The sequence below is a fragment of the Tauraco erythrolophus genome, chromosome 2, assembly GCF_009769465.1.
Source record: "Tauraco erythrolophus isolate bTauEry1 chromosome 2, bTauEry1.pri, whole genome shotgun sequence".
In the NCBI taxonomy this organism is placed as follows: domain Eukaryota; kingdom Metazoa; phylum Chordata; class Aves; order Musophagiformes; family Musophagidae; genus Tauraco; species Tauraco erythrolophus.
Window position 1 is genome coordinate 102,047,088 of NC_141466.1, and position 21,591 is coordinate 102,068,678.

The 21,591-nt window shown below is 41.5% G+C and overlaps 1 protein-coding gene across 4 annotated transcripts in view; it reads right to left on the bottom strand.

The window, feature by feature from the left end:
- CRIPT (CXXC repeat containing interactor of PDZ3 domain) overlaps window positions 1-21,591 on the bottom strand; it is a 37,275-nt gene that overhangs the window by 8,577 nt on the left and 7,107 nt on the right. Inside the window, exons 5-6 of one of the 4 annotated variants that reach the window (XR_015223030.1) lie at window positions 21,284-21,419; window positions 18,913-19,573 (exon numbers count right to left, since the gene is read on the bottom strand). The exons of 1 other annotated variant lie outside the window; for it this stretch is intronic. Coding sequence is in view for 2 of the 3 variants with exons in the window: in XM_086631683.1 (XP_086487809.1) it covers window positions 21,349-21,419 (71 nt within the window). In the remaining variant the exon portion in view is untranslated. Of the gene's footprint in view, window positions 1-6,099; window positions 6,147-18,912; window positions 19,574-21,197; window positions 21,420-21,591 lie in introns of those variants that run through there. 2 more of the 4 variants (XM_086631685.1, XM_086631683.1) reach the window with 2 other exon arrangements.

Here is a 21,591-nt window from a genome sequence, read left to right on the forward strand (position 1 = left end):
CTGCCCCAGCTCTCACTGAAATCAGCAGAAGCTGTTTCATTTACTGTAGTGGAAGCTGAGCTAGAGCTGAACATCAGAACTACATTTATTCCAGGATTTATTCCAGAAAGTGAAAATCTAATGTAAAAAACAGATAGTTTTGCCCTTTCTGGGTCTTTATTGAGTTGGAGAGAAGGTAAGATCCCAGTGCTGTTCACAATTGCATGAATTTAATGAAATGCAATCCGTTGATTTAAGTTTCCAGAGTTCTGTGAAACTCTCAGCTTTCATCTTAGAAAAGAAAAAGAACAAAAGGAAAAAAGTAAGTTAACTGCTTTTAAGACTACAGAGAAATGTGGAAAACCATAAATCCTAAAAGCTCAAAAATAAGAAGGCTAAGTCCCTCTTCTCAAAATGATTTGTGATAAAATGCTATGATTTTTAAATCAGCTTCATAGTTTGGAGGTCTGATTCACTTTGAAATGCTTAATATTGTTAATGCCTCTGTCTCACTGTGCTGGATAATTATTCTCTGTGCCATGACATTTCCAGAAGACTCAGCACTCTCATCATGCCAGAGGCTGTCCAAAAAGTCAAAATTTAAAAAGGGGAAAAGTCATGTAGCATGTCAACAAAATTAATTTTACCATGAGCTAATATGCAAATGGATTAAAAAAGGCTGTTTAAACTACAACTTTATAGTCTGCCTTGATCCTTGTATAAAATCAAACCAGAAGAGATGTTAGAAGATCTTCTGCAAAAATATCTAAGGATGCATCAGGTTATTTTTTTCTAGAGGGAAGCCTGTGTCATATACAGAACATAATATAGCTTTGGAAAATATTTATATATGCAAATGCTTATGCATACATGAACAGCTATTTGAAATTCAAAGGCTCTGTTACTGGTACCAAAGATTACTGACAGACCCATCTAATTCTGTATGTGATCTGCTGCTCATCCACTCTACCCAACTTTCTTCAGCACAGAAACTATTGCAAGAGCAACTACACCATATACTGCTCATAAAATGTGTAAGTACTTTATTAGCTCTGCATACCTATTTATCTTATGCTACTCTGCTATTCATACGAAAACTGCGTGCTGTTTTCACAGGAATGAATTTGTGGTATCACCTGTGAATTTCCAGTGCGTTCTGATCCAGAAGGGGCATGCAGACTCTCCTACCAAATCAACGGACCACAGATGAAATTTCAAGAAACTTTGTGTGCGTTACTTATTATTCTTTATCTGTCTGAATAACATCTAAGTCTGCAAGTCATCATACAATATTTTAGATTAGCCTTTGCTGTAAAACCTTGATACAACGCTAGTAGGAAAAGGAATTTTTGTTTATGGCACCTGCCTGTTTTGTGATCAGGGGATTTTTGTTAGTACTTTCAGCTCTGAAGTTCACAAGAGGTAACAGTCAATGTATTAGAAATCCATTCCTACAGCCCACTGCCAGCTGATTTCATTGGCTGACAACTGATACATGCACAAAGTATGGCAGTACTATCTAAATATCCATCCGTGACTTACTTTCACTTTCTGTACATCTCACCCTACCATCTACAGTCTAAAAGGCATCTGGTTTTATTTCTCAAGCCAGGCAGGGAATGAGCTAAATTCACAGAGAGCATAAAAGTTCAGTTTGAAGGTCCCACTGAGACCCTGAGATTCCCATTTGAGTCTGCAGTCGGTGTCTGAGTTTCAGCTGCTGGCCATGCACAAAGCCATCTCCTGAGCCAGGGGCAGAGGGTGACTAGAATCATAGAATGGTTTGGGTTGGAAGGGACCTCAAAGATCATCTAGTTACAACCCCCTTGCCATGGGCAGGGACTCCCTCCACTACACCAGGCTGCCCAAAGCCTCATCCAACCTGATCTTAAACACTTTCAGGGATGGGGCATCCACAACTTCTCTAGGCAACCTGTTCCAGTGCCTCACTACCCTCAGAGGGAAAAATGTCTTCTTTATATCCAATCTAAATCTCCCCTCTTTCAGTTTAAAGCCATTGCCCCTTGTCCTGTCACTACATGCCCTTGTAAAAAGCCCCTCTCCAGCTTTCCTGTAGGCCCCCTTTAAGTACTGGAAGGCTGCAATAAGATCAACCTGGAGCCTTCTCTTCTCCAGGCTGAACAGCCCCAACTCTCTCAGCCTGTCTTCATAGCAGAGGTGCTCCAGCCATCGGATCATCTTTGTGGCCCTCCTCTGGACTCGCTCCAGCAGCTCCATGTTCTTCTTGCGTTGGGGACTCCAGAGCTGAATGCAATATTCCAGGTGGGGTCTCACGAGAGCAGAGTAGAGGGGCAGAATCACTTCCCTCGACCTGCTGGCCACGCTCCTTTTGATGCAGCTCAGGATACGGTTGGCTTTCTGGGCTGCCAGTGCACATTTCCAGCTCATGTTGAGCTTCTCATCCACCAGCACTCCCAAGTCCTTTTCCTCTGGGCTGCTCTCAATCCATTCTCCGCCCAGCCTGTACTTGTGCTTGGGATTGCCCTGACCCACGTGCAGGACCTTGCACTTGGCCTTGTTGAACTTCATTAAGTTCACTCATAAAGAGGGTCATTCACACTGTGTGTTTCCAGCCTGCAGGAGCTATGCCAGGGGAAGATGTGTAAGATGCACATCTAAGATGGGATGAATCAGAGTCTGGAAATAGATATTTCTCTCCGCTGATGGTAAGGAGAACACAAGGTGATTAGCTCAGAGCAGACACTGAACTTCCAGGTGATGTGTGATGAATCACCACAAAAGAAAAGGGAAAAAGACAGTAGCGCAGTGGTCTAGTGAGTGTATTAGGGACACTAGGTTAGCTAGCTAATGTTTGTATCCCTGTTGACATCTAGATGTTGATATCTAGATTTACTCAGATGCATCCCACCTTTCTAAACAGGCAAAACTTCCTCTCCAATTGAATGAGCACAGGCTCTGGCCTTTGCTGGGTTTCTGTGTGGAGATGGAGATTTGCTTCTCAGAGCAGCTTCCATCTCTTGATTGTGGCTTCTCCTTGTTCAGTCTCCAGGCTTCACATGCCTGTCAGAGTGGCAAGGATTATGCCAACAGTTTTCTGTGTATGCCCAGGATTTTACATAGCCTGTGCAACTATCTTGTGAATCTAGCTCTTCGTCTGACTTTTGCAACTCCTTTCATTTCTGAGCTTGGAAACACCCAAGCCTCTGCTTAATTCTGTGACCAAAGTGGGGATTTAGCAGAAATAGTAACCGGTAACAAAGAAAACTTTTCTAAAACAAACCAGTATCTGGTAATCCAGATTCATAAAGCCAAAATCCCCAAGTCAGCAAGCTTAGTAGGCTATGCTTACTTTAACAGCTAGACATGACTTCTTGATGGATTGCTCTTCTTGCCGTGGGCTGGTAGGTTCTCCATAGGTCTTCCCCAACTGCTCTGCTCTAAGCACTTGTTTACATTCTTATTCATAAGGTGAAGCCCAGCTGGAGGTGGCAACCAGGCTCTTTTAAAATACAGTCAGGGAGCTTCAATGTGCTGGTCTGATTTCAGTAAAACAGGCATCTCTACCCAAGTACCCTTCACCTCAGCTGAGTGCAGTAAGCAGGAAGCTGTTTGGGGGCTGGGAAGGGGTCCTCCTGTAGAAGGACCTTCCTGTAGGACTAAGGGTGCTTATAGTTAGTTGGTTAGGGGTTTAGGTTTGCTTTTTATGGAGAATTGTGAAAGCTGGTGGAAGTTCCACACTGTCGAATAATACTATTCTTATTTTGTAAGTTGTAAGAGACATGAAAATTTCCTGTACCCAGCTTTAATCGTATGTGGTGGATCAAAGGTTGTAGGAAAATTCTGGAAGAATTAGAACAATCTTCTTTTCCACAGCATGTCAAGCAATTAAAACTAGACCTTTGTAAAAACATTAATAGTATTATGTTATCCAAACAATGATAAAACATCACATGCCAGAAAAAAATGGTATACAGATTAAGGTATCATAATGTAGGGAGGACCTATATCTGTATACATGCATACCAGAAAATATAAACAAACAAACATGAATACATACCTTACTTAGATAATCATCTTAGGTATATTTACCTTCTCTTTTCCAGTGTATTACTTGTCCTGGCATTAGCTTTTGTAATCTGCAGCATTAAGAGTTGACTACTCTCTAGATGATTATGCAGATAGATGTACTATACAGGACATCATTGTTTCAGACACTGCACAAGCACAACAGCGACATACCCTGCCTCAAAGAGGTTTCTGTCTAAGAGATGAACTAGAACAGAACTGTTGAAATGTTAAGACTGCAGAGCCAGAAAGGACTTCAGGGGACAGTATAATCCAACTCCATGCATTAAAGCTAGCTAAAGCATGTTTAGACTAACCATGAAGGTATTTGTCCATTTTCTTGAAAAGCTGCAATGAAAGCAATTATACAGCATCCCTATACAACATATTTTAGCACTTCATACAATCAAACGATGAAAACAAATCAGGCCAATTTGCAGCAAAGAAGATATATGTTTAATGTATGAAATACATTACTGCTGTAAGGACGAAGAACAGCTGAACACTGCATCTTTATAACATCCATTCACGCACTGGAAAATTATTAAAATCTCTACTCGTAACCTCTTTTTTAAGTGAACAAACAAATTCCTTAAGCTTTGCTTTAAGCTGTGTTTTCTAAAACCTGTCATTAGGACACAGTTTTCCATCTGAGTCTTTAGAAGGATCAAGTAGAGCAGAATAATTACTTCCCTTGTTTAAAATATGACAGCCTTGTTCATTCATCCCAGAATGACAGTATTTAGTTGACTCATCAGTAGTTTGTAAAATACTTTTGTTCCCACATACTTTTTGGCTGTACTGCTACATAGGTGGTTATTTTCTATATATACAGCTACAATTTCTCCCTTCCTTGCTAGGCTAGTTATCCTGATAAAGAAGAAAATTAGACTGGTTCATCTAATGAAAGGTTTGGAGGGGGGAGGGTTGTGGGCAGATGCTTATCAGTGTCTTATCTCAGCACTCACATATTCATTTTTCAGTGTTTTATGCCAAAAATCCCCAGGGCATGAAGTTAGGCTGATGAGTTTATAATTTCTGACTTCCTTTGGAGCTCAATGGGTACCGTTTACCTTTTCCAGACCTTGTAGATATCTATGAGACCATTGCCAATGGTTCAGAGATTAACTTCAGCTAATTGCTTGAGTAGAAGGCAAATCAATAATGTCATACATCAGGTGAATGGCAAAATAAGAGAGCAATTGCAGATTATCTACTGTTTCATCCAGAACAGCCACTGCTATACATAAAGATGTTGTCTCATATTAATAAATATGAACAGATTTTACCTTGTTCTCATTTGGCCAGCATGGAGCCTCATAGTTTTCCTCTGCGTATGTAATAGGGCAAACCTGCCTTGTACTTCCTGCTGTGTGCACAGCTCACACTGGTACTGGGAGCCTCCCATCAGTTCTGCTTGCATTACAGTTATCTTTGAAAGTGCAAATGTGTCATTAGGGAAAACCTGGATGGTTGGAGTGGCAAGATACATGCATCAAGACTCTAGGAAAACAGGCTGTTTAGCATTGCTCAAAGGCAGCTTCTCTTGGATGCAGGATGGAGGGAAGGAGAGCTGGTCCAGGACTGGACGAAGGAAGCATGGGGTCTGTGGGTGCCAGGCAGTGTGCAGCTGAGCCAAGGGATGGGCAGCTGTGCCATGCTGTGCTGGGCCATAATGGCCTGGCTCATGCCATGCCACCCTGTGTCATCCCACGACGGGCTGGCATGTCCCATAGCAGGACAGGTCATACCCAGCTGTGACATGTCATGCCATACTGCCACGTGCTGGGAAATACTGGGCTGAAAGCCCTCACAATCTCGCTAACGGACTGGGAGGTGACTGGGGGAGGCAGGGGTGTCCCGGGAATGGCAAGTTGTGCTTCAGGCAAAGGCACCTATGGGGCAGCACGGTCCTTTCTCAGTTGTGGGCAAGCCCATGTGGGCACCGTACTGCTCTTACCTCACTGTGTTTTGCTCTCCCACTGCTGTATGAGTATGCCTGCCCTAGATTTGCCTCTTCCTAGTATCTCCATCCTAGACAGTATTAGCAGAAAGTGTTATCTGTGATGGGAACTTAGTTCTTCAGATCAAGGGTGTTCGGATTTTCCTGGCTCAAATTGCTGTAAACAGAGACAGGTTTCACTCAGATCTGCACCTTCTGATGAAAGATTTTGAGAGTTGTGTAAAGACAGCCTTTCCCCAAAGGAGATAAATTTCAATACCAGTCAACTAGGAAAAAGTTGTGACAATGGGATTCTTTTCTACCTGCTCTCTTGTTAATCAAGTTGCTGTACACAGATGTCCTTTTCCCTGTCAGGAGGTCCTAAACTTAAGGACGTCCTGTTCTAGAAGGGCTGCAGAGGAAGGCTCCTGCGATGGGGCAGGAGGGCCCTTGGGCAGTAACTATCATTTCCCAGCTATGGAGCTTCAGGAGCTTCTCTACCCATTGTCTCCTGCAGTACATGAAATATATCTTACAGCTCTCAGCCGTAAGATTTTAGCATGTGCCTCCCAAGGCCAGGAAAACCAGCTGTTTCTGATACAAAGGATGCAGCCAGGGGCTGGCTGGTTTTCTCTTTTCTGAACAGCACCGTATTCCTACTTCTTGAGAAATCATTTTTACTTAATGAGATATCCTCTTGCTATAATGACCTATTTTAACTCGTGGGTCTGCCACATCAGATGCGTAAAGAATCTTTTTGATGGAAAAATCTTGTTTCTTTTTTAAAAGGTCCTGTTTTCCTAAACTGCCCAGGGTTTTTACTTCTTTTTCTCCATTTTTAATAACATGGATGATAAATAATCTGGATTTTACTCCAAGAGATTACATTTGTATGCTTTAAAATCTTAATTTTCCTTTGGAAATTCATTGCACACATTAGTTCTACCATTGCTATTGTTACCTTTTTAATTCTGGATAGTCACACAGCAGTAGATTATAAAGTCCTCCTATTCTTTCTTTCATTGAAAGTATGTCAAGGATAAGCCTTTTAGTAGGGGTCCTTTATGAGTCACTATTTAAAGACCAACTAAAAAAGCTACCTCCATGTAAAGAGAAAAATCAGCAAGTAATTACAAATGTATTTCTCATTAATGAAATGAAAATAAGAACAAACATCAACATACGTAATATTGTTTAGCTTCCATTCTGAGAATGTATTCCAGAGCTACCTTTTAAGATGCGTCCCCTTCAATTATGTACGATAACTTCATACTAAAACCAAAAAACAGATCTTGAAAGTGTTTACATGTATGTATTATCTCTGTTCACATGGAGGTTGCCTGGACTAACACAACTAAAGTGATGCTGGTGCCAAAATGTTCCCTGAATCGGGTCAGAGAGTAGTCACGGCCAGTGCTCTTGAGACTGAAAACATATCTAGGAGCAGTTTAAAAAAATGAACACTAAGTGGGTGATGAGAAGAGAGATTTCCAGAGCTCTTCGTTTTTACTTAGACTGACTGTGCTTTCCATTTCTTTTCCTAAGTTCATTTGGCATTTACCTCTATTTTTCCCCTGACAAGCCGCTCAGTTCTTTGGCAAGTTTAAGGCTCTGATAATACTGTAACATTGTTAATAATTGTTAAAGGCATTTTTTTGCCGTACTGCAGCGATGACTTAAGGGAAGGATTTGAATGAAAAATGTGGCAGACAAGCTGCTGGGAAGAACTATGTACAAAGGAACGTACATTATGGAAAATGTGAAAACTGCTTTACCCAAAAAAAAAAACCCTCCTTAAATAAATTGCATCTTCTTCTGCTCAGTTTCTCTAATCCTGGGAAATTTCCTTCCTCTCAAATAAATGCTCATTCTTTTTATCACTGCTTTCTGGGCTGCAGCCTTTTATTCGTAAAACTGAAAATAATGATTTATCTAGTGCTTTTGCTGTGACTCTCATTTCATTCAGCGATAATGGCTTCTAGGCATCAACTTTATTTTGCTCTCATGGCAATTCAAATGTTTGGGAAGAGGTTCCTCTACTGCTGCAGTGTGCATGGGAGACCTATCTTCTCATCCCCTCACCTCAGCACACTCACCACTTGTAAACTTGGGATTCTAGTTTGATTTTTCAGAGTTTATTTGATTTTTTTCCTGTATAACAAATCCATGTCATTTGTCAAAATACTGGAAAATGATCTTATGAGTATTGTTAAGACTTCACATTTAGAAGGGCATGTCACTGTGCCTTGATTTGCAATGAGTAAAACAAACAGTTAAATGAATCAAGGTTAATCATAGAAATTTATCACATTGTGATAGGGACTGAAATTTGTCAGAACTCAAACTTGGTGAAATCTCAGCAACATTTAGATTCAGGTGAATGGTTCAAGACTAGAAATGTACCTGAGTCACAGATTTGACCCAGAGCAGAATCCTCACTTTCTTGAATGGATAGAAAGAGGAAAGGGCAGGTCTAGATGCAAACCCCCACCTCACCTCCTCTTAGAACTATTGAGTCTTCAAAGTAACCCCATAGGTTAACTGCAGATTTCTTCATTAAAGCCATTTTCAAGAGTTGGAGTGTACACCTGCATTTCCCATTTGGCAAATTTCTCTTTGGCTCTTTGGGCTGTATGGCTCATTTGTTGCATTACAACCGTAAATCCCTTTAGAGCAGAGTTTTCTATAGGTCAGATATTTCTTTTCCAGTAAAAGCTCATCTCTGTCCTTTTAAGTACGCTCAGTGATGCTGACTTGATGAAGGTCATGATGAGATGATGACCATCAAGGATATCGACAGGTTCTCCCTTTATAAGCACCACTTACTACCCTTTTTTTTCTAAGTTAGCTATTCACCAGCTGTTTTATGGAAAAGATCTGTTTTTCAGAGTCTTGGATGTTGTGTTGAATAAAAGGAAATGAAACGGGAGATAATAGTGAAGAGAATAAAGGAGGAAAAAATGTGAGCTCTTAATGCCCAGTGAGGTAAATCAGAATAGCAAATACTCATCCTTGAAGGGATATGTAAAACAGTAGCTTCTTAGGAAGGTAGTTTGAGGAGCATGAAATGAGAAAGTAGTTTTATCTGTGGCATAAAGCAGTCCAGAGCTGGTCACTCTAGATACCCACCAAAAGGGTAGAGTTACATTTACTTTGGTAGCTAGATAGGCAAAAGCTGATGGTCTAGTAAGGGGTAAAGCTGCTGTTCTCCTTTAGACATTCAGAATTCCGACTGAAGTGACTGACTATAGCAGGAGTATTGCTCATGTAAACACTATGCAAGATACACCAAGGAAATATCTCTACCCAAAGTCAAACAATCCAAATTTTACATTCCCTGGCTTAATCTTGAGATCCTTCCACAACTGAAACTCCTGCTGTATTCATTTGCTAGAATGACAAACCAGATGGTTTTTTTCTCTCCAGTAGAACTTCCTTTTTTTTTCCTTCAGCCATACACTTTGTCTATACAAGCACTGCTTAGCTAAAGTATTCTCTATTTATGGCCCTGGTACTTACTCCATGCAAATCCTTGGCAGCTTGAATCATTTGGAATGTGTAAAAATATACATGCCTGCCTTCCTCCTTACCAAAAGTCCTACTTGTGATCCAGACATGCATAAACTGTGCCTCAAAGTAGACTGATTAATAATTTGAATCACAGTTTTAATCATGATTTAATTTGGCAAATGGAAATTCCTGACTTGAGCAGTTTATAATTTTCCATTCCCATGTTTTTATTATTTGCCAAAAAAAAAAAGTTAGATTCTCATTGATTAGCAATCTAGTGTTCATTTGCAGCATAATGTAGCCTCTATATTAAATTGGGTCTTCTTTCAGTTAATCAGTAAGACACGTTCTCTACATACACAAGCACTTATTTAACATGACTTATATTTATTCAGATTTTTAACATTTATATTTTATGATGCTAGAAAAAGGCAACTGATATTTCTTAGTGTTGATTTCTTTTTGATTCCTGATTAGTGTTAAGCTACACTTAGGTGCAAATTGGAATTCAAATATAATACAAACATTCAGAATATTAAAGCAGCGTTTATTAAAATCAGGTTAAATTCCTAGCTATAGAATTAAAAAGGCTTGTCAAAATAAAATTTCCATTTACAATGTTACCTTATCTTCATGAACTGAATGACTGTTCCTGGGCATTCCATCCTTCACAACCTTAAAGGTAATTTTATTCTGGAACTGGAGAAAACTGAATTTCTAGCTTCTTAGCATCTCAGCTGTAAAGCACCTCTACATGTGCACAGTTTACCTCTACAACTACTATGCTTTGTGTGTCTGACTTACTGATGACCTTTTCAGAATTTCAGATGCAGTACTGAACTTCCTATTGATATTAACAGGAAGACATGCAGGCTTGAAGACCACAGCTCAAGAGCTCAGTGTTTACAATTTCTGATATGTGCTTACGCTGCTGTGATCATGGGCAGCCCTGTAGACTTGGCACAGAAATCCTCTTCAGTCCTTACTTTATTTATATTTCACCTTTCCTTCTAGGATGACTTTGCAGGTATGCATCAGATGATGCTTAGGAAGAAAGTGGTTGCACTAAGCAAGCTTGCAAGGTAACTAGTTGCATACAGACAAGCAAATCTGTGGAATGCTGTAGCTAAAGTCCAAGCAGCAAGTCTTATTTTCAGAACCGAGACTGACTGGTGACAAACCACTCAAGGGACAGATTTACAGCTAGGACTGAAGTCTTGATACTGTGGTAGTGCTGTGCCTCCTTTGAGCCATAGAAATTCTGGCAGATAGCTCTGCAGTGCCTCCCAACCTGAAGTAGAAAGACCTCCAGGAAGCAGCTGCAAGGTACACAGGTGAAACTCCATCTCCATCCCAAATTCTCGGAATACTTTTCCCTTCTCATGGGCGGCAAGGGTCTTTTACAGCCAACAGGGACAGTGTCAATGCTGGATTGTCTGTGGTTTGTTTACACTAGTAACAAAGATTATGGCAGTGATCTCAAAATAGTATTTTTTTAAGTAGGAAATGAGGGTTTACGTAATATGATTTTATTATAGTTTATATAGTTATTTGCAGATTTTTCATGGCAGGACTGTTTCATGCCATGGAAATAGAGTATTTTCTGACACCGTTTCCAATCAGACTTCTTGAAAGCTTGCACACAAAACACTTGCCATCATCTATAAGCAGAACGAAATTGGCAGGAGGGCGTTCTCTGTGAGCAGTACTTAATTGAGGAGTTGGCACCTCACCCTGAACCAAAATAGCCTCATGGGCATGCTGCAAATATTTTCCTATTGCCCAGACTTCTCAGTGGGGAGGGACTTGGCAGGAAGGTAAGGTCTGTATGAAGGGTAGTTAAGATCTAGCCACCAAGCGTACATATTTTACTGGCAGCTGCTGATGGGCCTGCTGGTCATCTGCTGGGTTTGCCAGATTAGTTTTGTATGCAAATCAGGGATACCTGTAACTTTCACACTAGTGCCTCTTCCTGGACAGAAAAAAAAAAAAAAGATTTCTAACAAGTGAGGAGCTCTCCTTTCTGTTGAAGGAGCTGAGGCTATCAAAAAATGAGCATACTCCCTACGTTTGAAAAAATCATCCACATAACAAAGAGCCAAAAATAATGTTTGCCAGTAATCCTACTATATTCCTACTGTACTCTGAACTGCAACAAACACGCTGTGATATTGCAGGTTGCTTTATAATTGTGATAGCAAGGCTAATAATGCCCTGGAAGTAGATCACACGGGCAAAATATGATCTCTTTGTTTTGGCTGATAGATGTCTCACAGAAAAAGCAGAGGGTCTCATATGTTGACCTCAGAAGATTGTAACTACATTTATAAACTACCTTGATTAAAATAAGTGGGTGCTGGTGTAACTCTGGCCTGACAAAGACTGAGCTGGAGGGGAGGAGCAAATGAGTTCAACCATAGCTGAACCACAGAATATAAGGCATGTACTTCACTGGCTTATGCTAACAGGACCAGGAATCCCTAATGCCTTCTTTGAATGCACCCCTGTCATGGTTTGAAGTGGGGGGGGAGGTCCGAGTGGCAGAAGCTGCCCATCAGACCAGAGTCCCATCCCCCTCGGGGCTTGAGCCAATCGGTACCTCTGCGAATTTACGTCGGGACAAAGGAACCGGAAAAGTGTGCGCCTTTGCCCAGGGGCAAGGAGAAGGGAGGGGGGCACGGCTCCCACTCCCCGGTGCCCGGGCCGGGCACGGGTCATCTGCTGGGAATGGCCCCAACAGAGCCGCTTGGGGAACTCGGGGAGAGCTCCGCTCCCGGGGTGCCCACTGGGCCGAGTTCACCCAGAAAAGACTGAGATCTGAGACAAACGGCCATGCAGACACCAGGTCAGTGAAGATGGAATGGAACAACGTGTGCCACAGCTGAGTCCCCCTTGCAAGCAGCCCCTTTGCAACCAGTCCTCGGGGGAAGCAAGCAGAGACCCACTCGCAGCCCGTGGAGGATCCAATTAGAGAAGAGATGCCAGAGGCTGAGTACGGTACGCATCTAGAGTCCGTGGGACAACCCCTGCCGATGGGGGGGTGTTTTGTTTAAAGGAGATGCCTGAGCCCGAAGACTATTGTGAATCATGGGCACACGTCGAGGCGCATTTACACATTTATGCATTTACACATCTAAGTCTAGGCACATTTACACATTTATGCATTCTAAGTCTGTATGGAGGTGCATTTAAGGTCGATATGACGCCCCACGCCAGAGCGTATTTAAAGTCTGTATGATGACCCACGCCACAGCAAGTGGCTACAGCTCCTTAAAAGTCCAGGACTGGTAAAGCCCACACTTGGGGCAATCCGAAAGGGGTAAGGATTTGGACGAGGCCCTGAGCAACCTGATCTAGTTGGAGACATCCCTGTTCCTTGCAGGGGGGTTGGACTAGATGACCTTTGAAGGTCCCTTCCAGCCCTAACCATTCTATGATTCTATGATTCTATAAGGATTTGCCTCCTAGCAGGTAGGATTCACGCTTTCACCGTGAGTAGGGGATCCACTGGAGCAAGGGACAATGGTGTAAGGACTCCGTCTCCTTTAAGAGAAGCAGCAGTAACAACATGGAATGAACTGACCTGCACTCCCCCATTCCCTGACCCCCTGTGCCGCTGGGGGGAGGAGGTAGAGCCGGGAAGAAAAGGCAAAAAGGGGGGAGTGGTGTCGTTTTTAAGATCTGGCCTTGTTTTCTTGTTATCCTCTCAAGTAACAGTTTTTGTTTGCTTTTCTCTTTTTAGGTAGCTGTTAATAAACTGTTTTGCTTTAAGAAAACAACCTCTTTTGCCCAGGACCGTGGTTGGTGGGTGCTCCTCTGTTCCTGTCTCAACCCTCAGCTCTTTTATTATATTTTTCTCCTCTCCGTTTTACTGGAGTGGGAGAGCTGAGTGAGGTTTAGTTGCCGGATCGGCCTAACCCATGACAACCCCAGAACTGCCATAACAGTCACATAATCTAAACTGCAATAGCAGCTGAGTATTTAAAAAAAAAAAATTTGAGAGAGAATTTTTAATCAGATTACATATAGTGGTATACAATCATTTTATATTCACTCAGTCAGGATAACCCCTTTTTAAATACTGAGAGCTTTAGAGCTGTCAGAGCAGTACTCCTCATTAGCACTACACCTACTGGCTTTCCAAAGCATTGATGAAATGCTTCTAGCACAAGACCTCATTTAGTTACGTGGTGTTAGAACTTGATGGTGTGTACCTGGAGTGCACTAGGACCATCTCAATGTTACTTCACAACTACTGGCAGTAGCAGCAGGGTTTTCAAGATCCTACTTTTCTTCCTCTAGTTTAAGAGCAGCTTATGAAACAGATTGCTTTTACAGTCGCTGAAGCTCTGAAACCTGCTGGGGCGCCACAGTTGCAGAAGTAAAATAATTCCAGGTATTTAATCATAGTGCCTGCTATTAAAAAGTCAGTCCTAGTGTATCACTGTCATCTCCCTTTTGGGAGATTTAAGGGGAGATTTTGAGCCAGCTCCCGAAGCTGATTTTGCTAATGACACAGATACCATGACCTTGGTGAAGTCATTTGCAGCTAGCTTCACAAGAGACATGTGTGTTCCAGTGCTTCATTGTTAGGCCAACTCATGTGCAATGGGATCTTCAGCCTTAAGATGGGCACTGCAGCTTTCCTGCACGAAAGCCTGTGTGTTGTTGGGGGCTGAAGGATGAGATCTTCAAAAAGCAACAATCTGAGTGAGAAGCTACCTAAGCTGTGTTAATGTCTTAACACTTAAAGGTTGCTAGGTATTAAATCTGCAAAATCAAGAAAAGGAACATGTATTCAGTCAGACTTCCACAATTAATTCCATTCTAGAGATAAAAGGCGGATGATTTTTGTAAGCAAGAGGAATACACAGTGGGTAATATACAAGTTTTCTGATTAAGTGAAGCATGTTTAAATATCGACTACTCAAAATGGCAGTTCATTTCGGAGTTGTTCTCGGAAGTTAAGAATGATACTCCTCTGAAGTTTTTTTCAGACTAACAATATTTTAGAATACTAAACTAAGGTTGAACTTTTAACATATCACTTTGTAGACGCATATACATGGTATTGCTCAGTGTTGACATACAGCAGGACAGTCACCAGAGTCGTTCTTGCAGTCTTGCAAAAAAATCCAAAATCCAAGGAAGAATTTTCTCCTGCTGATCAAGAATTAAATGGAAACAGATCCCAAATCACAGTTTGAGAACATTAACAGTAAAAACAATCGCTAGACATAGATTTCTATATGTGGTATGTTTGTGTTATGTTTGGAGAATCTGTACAAGAGAAACAGCTATTTCACAGCTTCGTTCTCACTTCTCGTTAGTGCCTTGCAGTCTCCTAAAATTCTTGCTAAAAGTATTTAATTCATAGCTACTCAAAAAAAAAAACCACCCAAACAAGGTGTTCTCTCACTGTTTGCAGCATAATGCCACTGTAACATTTCACTAGCCAGAATCTAAAATGATCTACTCATCCCCACACAAGAAATCAAAACCAAATCAACTCATCCTAACTACTAACAAAACCTACAGAAGACAAACTTAACTACATATCCCCAAAGACACTCAGGCATTACCCAGATTTCAGTAAGAGCTGGATGACCACACACCTTTGAGGATCCAGATCTCTAATCCTTGCTCCTGAGGATTTTGTCTCATTTCAAAGGATTCTATGGGTTACTTTCCAAAAGATGCTTTGATCAAAAAAACAGGCCTCCCCAGCCAGCATTCCCCTTATGAACAGTCAGAAGATACAGAATTGATGTAATCTGCTTCTGCACTGTCCTGTATCCTTTCTGGCTAACAGAATTAGGGTGCAAGCTAAAATTCCCAGCTGGCATGGCAAGATAAGCATGCCACCACGCTTCAGAAACTGCTGCCTGGTAAGCTGCCCTTTGGAAGTCATAGGCCACTGGAAAAACAGTACACCAATTATGTGCCCATTACTAGAAGTCACTAGCGGAAATTTGGTTAAATGGACTACAATGAAATATGGATAAGTGGCTGGGGAGATCCATTCTCCTACAGAACTGCCCCTTTCCTCTGCATGAATGCTTCTACATCCTGAAATTAGGGCTCTCAAATACATAGAAATATTACGAAGCCTTCTGCAGGATTCAAAGAGGACAAAGCCATATTTGTTTAGCTCTCAAAAACATTTTTAATCCTTTTCCTTAACCTAAAGCAATTTCCTAGGACAGATTGGAAAAGGGATAAATGATATACTGTATTGTGCAATGATATACCACGCAATGTACATATTAAGTACTGCACTATCAGCCTGTTTCTATATATAGAAAATGCTCAAGTCAGTTAACAGGCTGCCTCATTCCTCTTGTGAAGGCAATTTATTTATCACTAGCTGGAAATTCCAGCTCAGCACTCCTGTTCACCACTTTCTGAAGGGAATACAGAACAAACAAGATAACATGATGCTGTTTCTTAAGATCTCTGGGATCAGACTTTCTAGATCCTTATACATAGGAAAACGATCAGCTGCTATTGTATTGTTATTTATCAGCTAGTGGCAAGCTGAATTTTTATTAAAGCTTTATTGGAAATAAGCCTGCAGTAACAGTAAATCAGATAGAACAAGTGGCATTTTTTTATATATCGTCATTAATGTGCCACATTTTGTACCTTACTACATAGCTTGATGTGAGCACCTGTTCTCAATGAAATCAATTTGAGGAATTAGGTCCTTAACTACCTTTAAATATTTGCACCTCTGAACCAAACTAGGAGCAATAATTGGAGAATGAAGAAAAAGATATCTTTCTACATCAAGAAGAGTGGCAAAATCTGACTGCTAACCTGCATCTGAATCCAAAGTTTACCTTCTATAGATGTTTTTTTTTTCTGTTAGATTATCTATTTATTTTAAATAGCTGCTTTTCTTCAGCATTCTTAGTTTCCCCAATTTTATAAATATAATATTTTTCACTTGCAAATGTACTTAGAAATATAGTTGTGTGTTTCTCAATGCACTGTAATCCTGTTGACCCATCTTCTTAAGAAAACGTTGTCCTACAACAACCTGGATATGCCTTAATCTCTGGCAGAATTGGGATAATATATCATAACTCACAGGTGGTAGAATTGGGATAATATATCATAACTCATAGGTGTCCAAATAATCACAAGTTAAACTGATAGTTTTACGTATTAAATGCTCAATAAATACCACATTTCCTGTCTAACTTGAACACTGAAAGTTGAACAATTACACTGTTATGGTTTGAAGTTGGGGGGGAGGTCTGGGTGGCAGAAGCTGCCCATCACACCGGACTCCCATCCCCCTCGGGGCTTGAGCCAATCGGCGCCTCTGCGAATTGCCCTATTTATGTCGGACAAAGGAAGCGGAGAGGTGTGCCGGTGCCCAGGAGCAAGGAGAAGGGAGGGGAGCACGGCCCCCGCTCCCGGCCGGGCCGGGCCGGGCCTGTGCCCGCTCCGTGCCGGTGCCCGCCCCGTCGAGGATGGCGGCGGCGGAGCCGCTTGGGGAACTCGGGGAGAGCCCCGCTGCCGGGGCACCCACCGGGCCGAGTTCACCCAGAAAGGACTGAAATCTAAGAGAAACGGCCACACAGATAAGAGGTCAGTGAAGATGGGACGGAACAACATGTCCCGCGGCTGAGTCCCCCTTGCGAGCGGCCCCTTGTAACAAGTCCTCAGGGGAGCAAGCAGAGACCCACTCGCAGCCCGTGGAGGACCCACGTCGAGAAGAGATGCCAGAGGCTGAGTACGGTACGCATCTAGAGTCCGTGGGATGACCCCCGTCGATGGGGAGGTGCTTTGTTAAAAGAGATGCCTGAGCCTGAGACTATTGTGAATCCTGGGCACAGATCGAGGTGCATTTACGCATTTTGCATTTACGCATTTAAAGTCTGTACGGAGGCGCATTTAAGGTCGATATGACGCCCCACGCCAGAGCGCATTTAAAGTTTGTTGATGACCCACGCCAGAGCGAGTGGCTACAGCTCCTTAAAGGTCCAGGACTGGTAAAGCCCGCACTTGGGCAAATCCGATGGGGTAAGGATTTGCCTCCCAGCGGGCAGGATTCACGCTTTCGCCGTGAGTAGGGGATCCACTGGAGCAAGGGACAATGGTGTAAGGACTCCTTTTCCTTTAAGAGAAGCAGCAGTAACAACTTGGAATGAACTGACCTGCACTCCCCCATTCCCTGCCCCCTGCGCCACTGGGGGGAGGAGGTAGAGCCGGGAAGAAGAGGCAAAGGGGGGGAGTGGTGTTGTTTTTAAGACCTGGCCTTGTTTTCTTGTTATCCTCTCAAGTAACCGTTTTTGTTTGCTTTTCTTTTTGTAGGTAGCTGTTAATAAATAGCTTTGCATTAAGAAAACAGCTTCTTTTGCCCGGGACCGTGGTTGGTGGGTGCTCCTCTGTTCCTGTCTCGATCCTCAGCTCTTTTATTATATTTTTCTCTCCTCTCCATTTTACTGGACTGGGAGAGCTGCGTGGGTTTAGTTGCCGGATCGGCCTAACCCACGACATACACAAAGTGTTTACACAAATAAAATATCTGTATAGCCCGAAGTATTAAGTACTGGTGGTGAAACCTGCATACACATACACAGACAAAATGTTACAGAAAACTGTTTGAATGGACCTTGAGGGGAATAAAAAAATCCCATATGAAAACTATGCTCTAATTGCTTTCCAAATTAACTAATTCCTTCATTAAAGGAGTTCTTGTGTCAAACTCTTGTCTTAGCCTGCCCTGGTCATGCAGGAATCAAAAGTATTACACACACAAAAGACACACAGAGACAAGCCACCTCCTATGCACCACAGTTTTTTTTTTAAATTAGCTCCAACTCTGACCTGACACCAACTTCCTCAGCAGCCTTGGACAAATCAGCTGAATGATTCTTATTTATCTACCGTGCGGGGCATTGTGAGGGAAAACTAATGTTTGCCGAGTGCTCAGTGACAGAAGTGTGCGCTTGTGCTCCACACTTACTGTTGCTAGTAATACAATTTCCCTGCTCAATCTAAGCATTGATTTTTCATTATGAATATAAAGGCAGGAACAAAGCCAGAGCATATGGCACTTTATGGTGGCGCAGGTTTTATAAAATTGCATTTCGCAGCTAGCATGTAACAGGCACACTTGTCAAAGCCTGGCTAACCTACATATTCACCTCCAAACAATCTTCATGACCTTGCCAAATACAGTCTTATATTGGAAAGGATTTGAAAGTTTAATTATTTGCTTAAATAAACTTAACCTTTAAAAAAAACTGTCCCTGGCATCCAGCTGCTTCTGAAAAAACATTCCAATATTCAGAAATCTTTTATAGAATAAAAAGGCATGAAAATTGCAAGCTAGTCTATATCCTTAATATTTGTGGGTTTTTTTAATTTAGATGAATTTTTTTTTATTAAGATGAATAATTTAAAGTTTTCTCTTTAGAATGAATGTATGTAATAGTCTTTAAAAACTGGGGCTTTTTTGCCTCATGTACCATAATACCTAGTTGTCTATTTTTTCCTCAGTGTAACCATCAACACTGCACTACCTGAAAATAAAACAAAACAAAATAAAATAAACAATTCTAAAAATCAGCAGAATAACTGTTCCCTTATATCACTTTTCCTTACTTCCCATCCTTTAGGAAACAATGATTTCAGAAGCCATAAAAGGAAGCTATTCATCAGTGAAATGTCATGCCATCACTTTTTCAAAAGCCTTCCACAGAAAGACAGATCTAAACAGCAGAGTAAAGTCTTTGCTTAATCCAATTAGCATTTAAATATTTTAATCAATAAAAGATGATAATTGGACTGGTCTAGATGCCAACTCCAAGAGTCATGCCTTTCATCTCACACAGTCTCAGGTGCACTAATGTGTTACTGAACCATAATAAACATATTAGAACAGCCCATGACACAATCTGAGAGCTGTATAAATTTAAAATCTTTACCTTCTATGGCAGCAAAAGGAGTAACAAAATTAACAGCAAGGAATGATTTCCTGAAGACTGGATTGAAGAAGATATATATAAAGATGCCTGTGGTGAGACCAATTAGCCAGTCGACAATGGCAACTATGAATTCTGTGTGTTTGCACGTGACCTGAAATAGTTAACAATATTGATATTTAATCATCATAACCATGATGAGGCAGGGAAAAAAAACCCTCAACATTTGTTTTCCCAATATCACTTGGCAGACGAGCATATAGTAAGTGCAGTTGCTGGAAGTGCTTATGCTTAATGAATCGCTAACATCGCTAAGTTCAGTCTGCATCTTCCAGTGCAAAGAGAGAGACAGAAAGTAATTACAGAGGTTTTCTACTAGAAAGCCAATCTGGAAATGTCTGCTTAATTAGGTAGTTGTTTGGCCATCGATTCAGTGGTGCCTGAAAAATGTGCTTGCTATTTATCGCAAATGAACAGCAGCAAGGCAAAAAAACGTCAGAAGTAACTTTGTGAACCATGTGAGAAAGTGATCTTCACCAGCAATAACCACACGGAGAATATTCCACTCAGGTCTTTCTTCAGTTTCTTGGCAAGATTTCAAACAAATTCTTCCAGGTCGCTTCAATACAACTATTCCTGTTGCCCTTAAGTGAGTGAAGTAAGGCCTCCTCGTCAACACAGAACTCACATTTTCTGCAGGTGTTGGCCAGACATGAGGAACACCTGTATACCTCATGCAAGTTCTGCAAAGTGAACTATGGCCCCTACCAATAAAAGTTGATGAAAAATCAGTTTCCAATGAATTTCAGATGATAACTTCTTCCATAAAACAGCATAAGTCTGGGAAGAAGACAAGTAGTTCAAAATCAACTGGTCTTCACACAAGGCACATTTATAATTCTCACTAAAAGAAACATTTGGCTCTGTTATCTGTAAGGGTTGTCATTGTGCCTTATCAGATTGTCTGACCAGTTCTGCTGATGGAGAAAGCAAAAATATTTTTGCTTAATAGCAAACCTCAGTTGTGAAGTACTAATGTGTTCATTCTCTCATTATATTCAGGGTATTTTCGTGTCATCAGTATTCCATTTTGCACCTTGCCACGTTTCTTTTTTTTCCTAAACCCGTTGTCTGGTAAGACACTGTAAGCAAAAGAGGTACCTGCATGATCCCATGCTGAACCAGTGCTCACTGTGCAGAAAATTCTGTTAAACAACTGGTAAGTCAATGACTGGGCAGCAACATTCCAAAAATTGCTCTTGCATTCTCAAGCATCCAAAGCAAATGACAGAAAGGGGCCCACCTTTAGGCCATACATACTTAGAAGAGATGAAGAAGCCCTGTTTTAATCCAGGGAAAAGAATGACTTGTCTGCAGGAGTCTTTAAAGACTTTTTTAGCCCCAAAATCTGATTCTCAGTGTAGTGGCCCTATCACAAACTAAGTTTTGCCATACTAGATGTGAAAAATCCACAGCTCTTGCTCTTGGCTTACTGCCTTTCAGTGACTAATGAATGTCTCATGCTGGAGATTTTTTCTGAGTCTGGGAAACTTACAGCATTGTATTAGGAAAATGCAGCAACACAGTTCATTGCACTACTTTGAGCAGCTGCTTAATTCAGTCTATTGGTTTTTAATTTTTGCACATACCTCTTATGTCCACTGATAATACAAAGGCACCAGTCATTCTTGCCCAGCATTTATGATGGTGGGATTGGCAGAGGGTCCTGGCCTAAGTGCCTCTGAGTAGAGTGACACTCAGTAAGTAAAGAACTGGAGTATTTGTGCAATCTGAGGCAGTGCGGGGAGATGGGCTGATGATAAGAGCAATACCAGAGCAAGCATTGTAGGTGCAACAGACTCACCATCTGAGACCTGCACGTCTCTTATTTTGCTAGATGAGAGACTTTGGTGCAAGTGTGGGTCACTCTTAAGAAAAACTGAAGACAAAGTGGTCAGTGACATCTCTGTATGTAGGACAAAGTCTTTCTTGCTGTCCTCCTGATAATGAAGGAACAGAATAAACCTAAGAATGGAAAACAACCCACGGTGTTTCTACAAGTAAACAATTAAAACAATCCTAATGCCTTAGAACAGTATTGCCAAATGACCAACCTGGATGGTCCTTTCTCCAGCTTCTGCAGCAGAAAGAACGGGGTTGAACCACAAAGCA